Source organism: Nelumbo lutea, chromosome 1 (genome assembly GCF_056320005.1).
Source record: "Nelumbo lutea isolate HS-2025 chromosome 1, American lotus-T2T, whole genome shotgun sequence".
Lineage (NCBI taxonomy): Eukaryota > Viridiplantae > Streptophyta > Magnoliopsida > Proteales > Nelumbonaceae > Nelumbo > Nelumbo lutea.
This window is the reverse complement of record NC_142684.1, coordinates 130,320,802-130,332,353: the sequence shown is the minus strand read 5'-3', so window position 1 is coordinate 130,332,353 and position 11,552 is coordinate 130,320,802. Positions and strand designations below refer to the sequence as shown.

At 34.6% G+C, this 11,552-nt stretch overlaps 1 protein-coding gene across 1 annotated transcript; it reads right to left on the bottom strand.

Moving 5' to 3' along the window:
- Positions 1 to 1,849: 1,849 nt before the first annotated feature.
- On the bottom strand, positions 1,850 to 3,846 carry LOC148877558 (phospholipase A1-IIgamma-like). The gene is made up of 2 exons (XM_088942155.1): positions 3,173 to 3,846; positions 1,850 to 2,766 (listed from the first exon to the last, which is right to left on the bottom strand). Exons 1-2 carry the CDS (start codon positions 3,755 to 3,757, stop codon positions 2,152 to 2,154), a joined length of 1,200 nt encoding a protein of 399 aa, XP_088798281.1. The 5' UTR covers positions 3,758 to 3,846; the 3' UTR covers positions 1,850 to 2,151.
- Positions 3,847 to 11,552: the final 7,706 nt, after the last annotated feature.

The window sequence follows — 11,552 nt, the reverse complement described above, 5'->3', positions numbered from 1 at the left end:
AATGAATAAACAAGTGATAAATGGATGCCAATGCTATAAGTGTGTTCTATAAAGGTTGTTTTGGCCACTAGAACATAAGTGTCAAAGTAGTCAATCCCTTCTTTTTTTACTAAATCCTTTGGCTACCAATTTATCCTTAAAGGTTTGTATAGATCCATTAGTATTGTATTTTCTCTAACCACCCGTTTACATTTAATTGGTTTTGATCCCAGAGGCAAGTCTATTAATACCCATGTGTTATTTGACATTATCGAATTTATTTCATCATTTATAGTTTCTTTTCAAAAGGCAGCATCTCTAAAAGTTACATCTTCATTGCAGGTTTTTTGATCATTTTTAATGTTTAGTACAATGGGTATCTTATTTAAAATCTTTTCTCTGTCAGCCTCAACAAAGAATACAATTGACTGAATAGAGATAAAATCAGAACTTAAGTATTTTTCTATTCTCTGTCTTTGACTTCTTTTAGGTTCTATTATAGGTGTTACAGTTGTGTCACTTCTACTTTGAGACTTTCAGTCTCATTATTACCAATAAGTATTGAGATCTAAGTTTCTTTTCTTGGTTCTTTGTCATTTTATGTGGATTTAGAACATAGTTTGTTTTTAAAGAATTCAACATCTTTAGTTTCAATTACTATATTGAATGTAAGTTATTTAACTCTCTGTCTTTGACTTCTTTTAGGTTCTATTATAGGTGTTACAGTTGTGTCACTTCTACTTTGAGACTTTCAGTCTCATTATTACCAATAAGTATTGAGATCTAAGTTTCTTTTCTTGGTTCTTTGTCATTTTATGTGGATTTAGAACATAGTTTGTTTTTAAAGAATTCAACATCTTTAGTTTCAATTACTATATTGAATGTAAGTTATTTAACTATGCAGTTACCGAGGTAATATTTACCTATGTTGTTTTTGCATATTGCATAGAAATGTTAGTTGCCCAATTTTCTTCCTTCATGGGTAAATAATTTATTCATCTGGGAGATGGGTAAAACTTTATTGGGTAAATTGTCAAAAAGCTTACCCAGAAGAAACAAACTAAACCATAAAATACATTTAGGTGTTTTAGAGAGTATTTTAGACCAAACCAAACCATTTTGGTATAGAAACAAACTAAACTAAACCATGTTTTCTGTGGTTTCTAATAGAGTTTGGGGCATTTTATTGGGCTTAAAGCAACTAAAAATCCAAAATAGATGCCTGCATATATAACAAATATAGTCTTTTAGTCACCCTAAAATCATTGAACCATTGTAATTAGTATGCTATATAAGCATCAATTTATAATGATACTTTTTAAGATCCCATGGTCTTAATGAACACGTTAGAACATTTTAAGTCGTTGAGCTCTCTAATATTTTAATTATTGTAAAATCCTTTTCATGGAATTATTCTTCAATAACTTGTAAAAAAAATTAAAGTCAATGAATTAACAGTTATTATAGCTTCTTATAGAAGACTTTGCCACTCATGTCATGTTCCAGGTAACTGGGTAAGGAAGAAGATATCTTTCCTTGATCACACGGTATTCCCTTAGGAGATGTTGATCCTACGTACTCTACTCACTTGGATTAAAGATCAGGCCAGTTACGGCCTTGGCTTTACAGACCTTCATGATAAGGGTGCCTCGTTTCCTTTACTGCATCTTAATGGGCCTGGTTTGGTCCAGTAGTTCATCATTATCCCATGTCCGACTCCCACCTGTTTCAACAAATGGCTCTCAAAATTATGCCCGAGTCTGGCCCAAAACAGTTTGTCTGTTTGCTTTTTCAGTCTGTGATTGAATTCAAACTGTAGACAAGCGAGTTCGTGCTCAGGGGTAGAGTACTGCACCATTTTGCTTGACTCTTTGCCTGGAAAATAGAGAGTTTTATGTACTTGTTGTGTGTTTTGAACCACCATTAGTGAGGTTTAATTTCTCAAGCAAACAAGAAAAAACAGGAAAGAAAAATTAACAAGAAAGGAGAAATTAGGTGCACAGCCACACTTGGGGTGTAGAAACATTTTCAAGAATCGTCCATCATTTTCTCTAAAACCTCCAAGTTCTGCCTAGCAATCAGAAAATTCTGCATCTTTGATTTTGAAATTTGTTGCAGATGATCTGCCCTGAATGAATGCTTATACTCAATGCTGCACACCACATAGGACATTCAAATCTCGGGATAATAATCTTCCTCATGGTCCATCAGCTTCCAAGATCCGTCAGCCCCCTGAACCATCCCTTTATTTTTCTCACACCGCCATGAAGCAGGTACAAGGTATTCGTCTCTCAGTCCATCAATCGACTTGTTCACAAGCGCAATATCTCGCTCAACTTCCAACTTGAATCCTCCTTTAGACCCCTGAGTTCCTGCAACTCCATGAAGATAGCCCTCTAAGTTGTGCGAAACTGATAGGTTCGCAGGACTCTTCAAGAATGTCGACTTCTGGGTGTCGATGACCAACTCTTGTCCAACATCTGAATACCCAATCAGTGGATAATTGGGTACAATATCTAAGGCGTTACGAACCCTTAACAGCCGGAGATTTTCCAGACTTGAGAGGAGCTTCTGGAACTTGTCGTCTCCAACGCGGGGACTAGCAAAGAGAAAGGCTGTGACTAGGCAGGCCTTGTCTGGATGATCTTTAGGCCTGTTAAATCCATTAGCTACAATGTCGACTGCATTCAGTGTTCCAAGCGCTGCGCCCAAGCTGTGGCCGGTAATAGTTATGCTAATCTCCTCGTCTTTGTATTCCTCCACAAGCCTCCGCACTTCACTAAGAACCTGAGATTACACGCAAAATGGCCGTGTTTGTTTTATTGTTTTATATATGCAAGCAAATTAGCAAAAATGGCAGATGGCTGTGTTCGAGACAGAAACTTCATTTTGTGAATTAGTAATTCTACGGGGGAGAAATCTAGACTAATTAGAGTCTGTAGGTTGATTGTTAGCTAAATCCCAGTTCAGATTAGGTCAAACCAACCAAGACCCATCGACCAATTACCAAGTGAGAACTTAGAAGCTTGGACCATGGACCTCGACCCTATCAAAAACTGGTTTTATCCTAACAATTGATAATTTGATTAGACACCCAGAAAAAAAAAAAAAAGAAACTACAGAGAAAAGAAAGAAAGAAAGATGTTTTAGCCTTGTTCATGGGCCAATTATACTGAAACAGAAGAAAAGTCACCTGGTCTCTAGCACTGGTCCTGTTAAACGGCGCCCTTGGGTCGTCGGAAGTGTAGATCGACAACCAACCCTGATGCACGAAAGGGTCAATTGTTCGACCCAGTATCTGAGAGGCAGAAACCATGATGAAGCTGAAATCATCAATCCATTCCAAGGCCTGAAGACTACCTCTCCATGCAATCACAATATCCCTCCTGCCTAGGGCAGCCTTCCCTTCATCAGTGGCCACCGCAACATAACCCATCCAGTTCGATTCCCTGCTCCATGCCTCCCTCGACAATGACTTGATGATGAACGCTTCGGGGACATCCATTCGGGATGTAGCGTACAGGAATTTGGTTACGTTGTACTTGTATGGATTAGCATTCACCAGACCCACCTTGGAAAAGAAATCTCTCTTTGCATACCGACTACTTCCGGCAAACTTGGAGATTTTCTCAGTGATGAAGGCGTCGTAGGTTGCCTGAGCCATTTCTCCATAATGAATGATGTTTCGCCGGAGATCAATGTCAAGAGGATCCAAGAGGTTCTTCCACATCTCCTGGCCGTTGAGCAGTCTCCATCTTTTAGCTATGCTACCCACCATCTCTCCTGCAAATACTCTGAAACCAAACCAGAGTGTGTGGATCGAGGAATGCTCTTCAAGATGTTTTCTTGTTCCTTCGTGAGGGCATATCAAATTAGCTAATTACTCTATTTATATGCTAAAGTCCAAACGATGTCGTATTGCTTTAAATTTTGTTTGCTTGCTATGTTGGCAAGTTTTTAATTCCATAGTAATCATCAATGTGGTTCAAGTTAAATTTATATTTTCCTCCTTAATTTACGAAAAGAAGAAAAAAAGTTAAAATTAATAATCCAGTCTGGTGGACCCAAATCTATCCAGGTCAAAATGATATCAGTTAAAAATTAAATGAAAGAATCTATAATGCCAGAAATAAATGGTGCTAAAAAGAGATTTGATCAATAAAAACCCACCTGTGAATTATAATAAATATCAACTAATTCATTAATAAAATTATTATACCTGTTAATTGATCACAAGTTTTTCAAATATAATGCATCTATGTATGTATGCTATCATAGTGGAACCCAACTTAAAAAACCAAAATGCTTTCACAAAAAAAAAAAAAAAAAAAAAAAACTTAAAAACCAAAAAGCTGACTAACCACAATTTTACCAGTTAACAATGCAGTTGGATTTTGCCCCATGCAAACCATTAAGCTGGTGTTTGGAGTTGCGGCCGTTTCTTAGAAAATTTGTATTACATCACGACCACATCTAAAATCATTTTTTTCATATAATACCGAATGTTTGGTTAAAAACATTTTTGGCCTATTTAGAGTTTAGTCCCCCCTCAGATTCTTTTATTGGTTTTCTAAATGTATTTAATTATTTACCCACACCTCGTGAACTGTGAATATTTAATTATTTACCCATACCTCGTGAACTGTGAATCTTTCCTCCCCTTGGCCCTACCCAGTCCAGTTCTTAGGTCGAATGGTCCGACCATTTGAATCAAACGGATGGGCTCGTTTTGAAAAAAAAAAATTAAAAAATTATAAATTAAAAAAAAAGCCAAAAATCATACAAAAAATACAAAAATTAAAAAAAAAAAAAAAACAGCCAAAAACCATTATCCAGATCGATGGTATGAATGGTTCGCCTGCTAAAATCAACAGTTTGCTGATCAAATCAATGGTTTTATGGCCAAAAGACAGTTCTGGGGTGAAACAAAACTGGCCAGGTGATCGGTTCCCGGTTATTCTGGTCTAACCATCCAATCCGGTCCAATTTTAAAAACATTGACACAAACCGTAGGAACTCATTAGAATTTCTGAGAGTCCAGGTTTTCTACCCACACAATTCTACTCACATAACATCGCAACCACACATGAAGAACATCTCATCCTCTTACATATTATTATACATGGGGAGATGTTCCTAATGCACGAAAATAGTATTTTGCTTGTGAGTAACTATGAATAGAGTTCTTGTGGGTAGGAGTAGGGGTGTCAATTGACCAGTTTTGGATTGGATCTAATCCAATTCAAACATTATCAAATTGGATTTGGACAGTCCATTATAATTATTGGATTGGCCCAATCCAAAATAAATTGGTTCATATTATTATCCCCACCAAACCGATCAACCTAGACCGACCCAACCCGAGTCGGCCGGGTTTTCATTAGTACCGGTCGGTTTCGGGTTGGGCAAATATATGAACCAAATTAGTCTTCTACTAGTTCGGTAGTTCCTAGTTTGAGTATTTCCTACTTAACTATAACTAGTCTTCTACTAGAACTAGAAGGCCCATTAGGCAATTACAATTAGAATAGGCAATCTATCTTAGTTTCTAACTTTCTATAGTCTTTTACAACAAATAGGCAATTACAATTAGAATTCAATTAGGTGTCCTTTTGTACAGGAGCAAAACCGAAACTGACCGAAACCGACCCAACCTGACTCAAACCGACCAGGTTGGTTTGGCCTATCAGTGGGTCGGTTTCGGTTTCCACCTCAGGTAACCCGACTAGGTCGGGTCGGTTGGGAAAACCCCAATAAACCGACCCAACCCGACCTGTGAACACCCCTAGTCTAAATTGGACCTAAACTAAATTCCCAATAATCTGATCATGAGGCCAAACCCTTGTCCAAATTGAAATGGATCAAAATTGAATTTGGCATAAAATTACTTTTATGAAAATACTTTTACAAAAGTACTTTTATTAAAAGCATTTTTACAAAAATACTTTTACGAAAGCACCTTTACAAAAGTACTTTTAGCACTATAAAACCAGTTTTATAAAAGCACTTTTACAAAGTACTTTTACGAAAACACTTATCAAATTAGTTTTACACGAAAACACTTTTATGAGTTCACTTTTACAAAAGAACTTTTATGGAAGTAATTTTATAAAAGCACTTTTATTCAGGAACTTTTATAAAAGTACTTTTAAAAAGCACTTTTGCGAAAGCATTTTTAGAAAATACTTTGACGAAAGCACTTTTATAAAGCACTTCTATGAAAATACTTTTATAAAAGTACTTTTATAAAAGCACTTCTACAAAAGTATTTTTACAAAAGCACTTATACGAAAGTACTTTTATAAAAGCACTTCTATGGAAGTACTTTTACGAAGTACTTTTATATGTGGTAAGCACTTTTATGAAAGTACTTTGATAAAAGTACTTTTATGAAAGCACTTTTATGAAAGTACTTTGATAAAAGTACTTTTATGAAAGCACTTTTGCGAAAGTGCTTTTTTAATGCCAAAAGGTATTTTTTTGTAATTTTCAGATTTTCTTCATTTTAATATATTTTTGTAATTTTTATATATTTTGTTTTTATATATAATTTTTGATATTTCATCCGGTTTGGATTGGATCCAATCCAGTTCATTTACATTTTAATGAGTTGGATTAGATTTGATTTGTATTGGATTTGGACTGGATTGGGTCCAGTCCATCTGTAAGTGGACTCACATTGAACTGGATCGGGTTGGACTAAATCCAGTCCAATTGACACCTCTAGGCAGGAGATCCGGAGTCTTCTGAGAATGGCATGTCAATGCGGTATCGTTTTTCCCAAAAAATACCTCTCAATAAGTGGCATTAATTCCAAACAATGCCTTAATGAGGATAAAAAAGCTCACAGGGTGACCAATTTACCCACGGGTTCAACCATTCCGTTGAATCCGAGTCTAAATCTAATAATACTGGTTAGTAGTTTAGTGGACGAACTCAGTATTCAAATCCAGAATTCGGATGGTATTGAGTTGTATGGTTGGCTGAATGACAGATCAAGCCAATTTTATGGTCGCAAAATTTGATGCACGTCTTAGACCGTATGTGAATAATTAATTGCTCTTGATCTAAATATCAAGAGACTGAATTGAGAATTATCAAACGTACACCAGCCAAAGCATCAAACTGTCAACTACTTGCTCCAATGAGCAACAGTAACTCAAAACCCTGCCTTTTCCCTCAAATTGTTTGCTTGTGTTATTAATTTTCTATTATTGGTCTCCAAAAAAGAACATTTATATTTCTCTCTCTTTCCCCCTGGAACAAGTAAAGAAGAGTTGTAAATCTAAGATTACATTTGCTTTATCCCCAAAAGTGAATAAAGAAGTGTAGATTACTTTCTCATTATTAATTTTCTCCTGTTGTTATCAATCAATGAACTATGTAGGTTTCTTCTATTATTAGCATTTGGACAATGCTTGTACGGTCTGTGTAGTCCATCTCTAGCCGGAAGTAGAAGCTTCCCTTTGGCGGCACGGTATGTACTCTGTTGCGATCGAGTCCAAATCCCTCTTCTCCCTCTGTCATCTGTGAGAGATGAATGTGGATTTTTCTGAGAAGGTGAAGATTGAAGAAGCATGACCCACACCAAATTGCCGTGTCTTTCACTCAATGCAACACCCAGAGCCATGACTCATTATCTACGGTTTCTAGACTCGTTACTTCATGGGCGATCTCTCAACTCAAGTCTCAATCGGGTCTTGGCGATGGCGATCGAGGAGCATCCAACACTCGACTCGATTTTGAGCTATTTTCTTCTAATTTTTTGGGCTGGGCCTTAGCTTAGCTTAGATAGTCTGTAATCTGTATAAATATATACATATTGGGCTAAAAGGCTGTTAACTGCGGTAGATATTAAATGACCTCCAGGTGTAATAACAGATAGAGGGTGACAACCAAATTCCATCCTTTTTGGCCTGGGGGTGGGGGTGGGGGTGGTTCCTCGAAACTACATGGGCGCATCGGAATCAGAGCTACGAACGCTGACCATGACATCTATTAAAGAGCTTCACCTTACACTATGTTTTATACGGAATGCCTTTCAAGCAATTAATAATGCTGCTCGAACCTTTGCTACATATGCCCCCTGACCCTGACATAATGCAGACTTGTATGGGCTTTATTAATCCTTTCTTAAACAGGGGATTGTATTATAATATTGTATGTTGTCTGCTGATTCCTGATTCTACTCGGTTGGTATTTTGGGTCGTCTATGAATCAGGCTGTAGCCCATTGCAGTTACAAGGAGTAAAGACCTCGCTCAGAACTGGATCACAATTTAGGAATTCAGGAATAAGGACCCATTTCCTTCGGGATAGATAGAGAGAGAATTAAAGAAAAAAAAGTTGGGTATAATTTTGTTTTAATTAGTCCAGGTTGCTTCTAAGGCTTATTCCACATGATATATGTCCATTTTAATATGGTATAGAAACTTCATTCGAGCTTAATTTTATATATATATATTTCCTAGGTTCCTATAGATGGTGAAGGTTTGGTTCTGAAACTGGGTAGCTAACTTGTGGGCTTCTTGAGCGGCCTGCATCTCTGATATCATAATGGTTGTATTGTCAATTTTGCCCCAATTTGTTTTCCCTCATTAAGCAACTAAAGGTGTACCTTCCATTCAATTTTTCCAAGGCATGGAAATTGATTTTGATGTTGTTTGGGGTGGAGGGACCTATTTGGTCCAATTTATCCTCTTGGGGCGCAAGAATTCTGTTCGCCTCCCACCAATTTTTTAGATTCCAAATTTTGATTATCTAGAATTCCCCACCTGTCTAGCAATAGTAGGGTGTCAATCGGACAGGATTTGGTCCAATCCAATTCAATCCAAATCCATTACAAATGGACCAGTTCTAATCTAATCCAATGAATATTTTGAACCATTTTAAACCGGTCAAATTCAATGTTTGGATCATTTAATCTGGTTCAAAATTGTTTTAATTTAGATTGGTTTCCAATATAAACTCGGTCCATTGATACCTATACTCTTAACTTATATCAATGGACCAGATATTGACTTAATCCAATCCAATCTAATATAAATTTATTACAGACAGACCAGGTCCAATCCAATCTAAGACCTGTCCCAATCGTATAGGATCAGCTACATAAATCATTTTCCACCATTACCATGAAGGCATGAACACAGTAAAACCAGTAAATCAAAAGGTAGTATACAACTTGAAAGAGAAATCAATCAGGTCTTTTCATTTTTACTTGTAAAACATGATCGTTGGGTGAGACATCAATCAGGTCTCACCCATGCGTGGTTTGTTTGGTGCTTGATGTTATCCCCTCTCTGGTTGAGCATTTTTAGAGTAAACAAAATGAGTTCTTTTTGAACCTTCTCTTCTATTTAACCTGAGTGTTTAAAAATAGAGTCACCTAATTAGGGCTGTCAATGGATTGGTTCTGCCCAATTGATGGAACCAACAATGTTGGCTTCGGTTTCATGATTTTGTCCGGATTGGTAATTGGATTCGTTTCGGTTCTTGCCTGCCTCAAAGCGGTTATTTTATTAAATATATACAAGTTTTTTTTTTCTAATTTTTATTATATTTTATGTTTAAAACGGTATAATATTAGTTAAAATTGTTTAATTTATTAACATATAATATATTAATATTTTATTATCATTTTTATTAAGGCTATACTATCAAAACTTAAATTTTAAGTTATTATATATATATATATATATATAATTTTATATATAATCGGGTCGGGTCAGACTCAATTATATAAATTATTAATCGCGATGCCATGATTTTGTCCCGATTACTGGGACAATCCTATTCCGGCCCAGACCTGAGCCCTACACGTAGCTGAAAATGTATAAGATCCACAATAAAAGCATGGGTTGCAAATTAAATTGAATTGGAGTATACTAAAACTCTATCCCTTCTGTCGAGTAGGCCCATTAGGCCCAAAAGGACGTTTTTTTTTTTTAGGCAGGCCCAAAAGGACTTAAAATCACTAATTACTAGTGAATGATCCCGTATTAAATACGGGGAAGTTAATCATATATATGAATAAACATTAATGATTTTTATTACCATTTTTTAAGACATTCATACAGTATACGGGTTCACATAAATTGACCTTTGTATGTCAAACCCATAAAATTATACGGGTCATTAAATTCAACTTGAAACTTTTATTACTTTAATTTAACCATTATTATTATTATTATTATTATTATTATTATTATTATTATTATTATTATTATTATTATTATTATTATTATTTTATTTTAGTATTTAATTTGAAATTTTTGTTATTTAGTAATAATATTAACTAAATTTGTAATTATTTAAATATTTACTTAAAATATCTTTTTCCAACCGAGTATAATTATTATATAATAGATTTGTTAATTCATATTTTCCATTTAAGAATAAACATTAATCATTTGTCTTAACAATTTTAATGACATTAATAAATATTGATTCTTATTTAAGGTTTAATTACTGTATTTGATAATTATTATGGGGCATGCTTTGAATAAACATTAATGATAACTGATGATTGTTATTTTGTTTTTTATTATTTACTTAAATAAGTAATTGATGATTGTTATTATTATTAATTATTTTTATAAATAATTGATTATCATTATTATTTACTTAATTCAGTAATTTTGAGTAAGTAATTATTTGATTTAATCTGAATTATTTCACTTTTTAATTATTTATAATAAACATTTAGGTTAGGCTCTTTATTTGATTTAAGAGACTTACCATGTTTTATCTATACAATGACTCCATATTAAGGGGCAACTACAGTATCATTTAATTTGAAATTTACTATTTAACAATAAAAAATCGATGTCCTGTTGAGCAACCTACCCCCAAAAAAGTATCAATAACTTTGAAATCATTAATCTATTTATAAAATAGTAAATTTAGATGGATGTTTACAACAATATCACCAATACTGGTTAATATTTAGGGACATATGAATGGATAAAAAGCATTTATGATATCCATTCAAAGAGGCAAAGAATGAAGAAAATCATTCAAAGAGCTACTAAGAAAAACAATCCATGCCAAACAACATTTGCAGATGCATCCATCCTCTAAAGTAAGAGATGAAAAATATATGACTACAATCAAATCATCATCATATATGGCTACAATCAAATGATAATATAATTAGGACTCCGAAGCCCATCCAACAAAGAAAACATGAAAGAAAGGAGAATAATGGAACCATCCTAAGTATGGAAATCACCTCCAAGTTAGGTGGCAACGCTTCTTTTGGTCAATCATGATTATGGATTTTAAGTCTAAGCCCCCCACAATGCACATAGACTAGCTAAAAATTATCGTTAAAAAAACATAGAGAAACCTGTACATAACCTAATGGTATGTTTGAATTAAGGGAATTGGGAGATAGAAATAGAAAATGTAGGTTGAAATTATAATTTTGGGCATGTTGATGTGTCAAATTCAAGTCAATTAGAATACTCATAGATTTTTAGTTCATTCATTTGTGGTAATTTGAATACTTTTTATTCCATGTCTTTATTGAGTAATATAGATTAACAATATATTAATAATTATGACATCAGT

Coding starts and splice junctions, on each gene's coding strand:
- LOC148877558 (XM_088942155.1), bottom strand. CDS start 3,757: ATGGTGGGTAGCATAGCTAAAAGATGGAGACTGCTCAACGGCCAGGAG. Junction 2,767..3,172: donor GGACCAGTGCTAGAGACCAG/GTGACTTTTCTT, acceptor GTGTAATCTCAG/GTTCTTAGTGAAGTGCGGAG.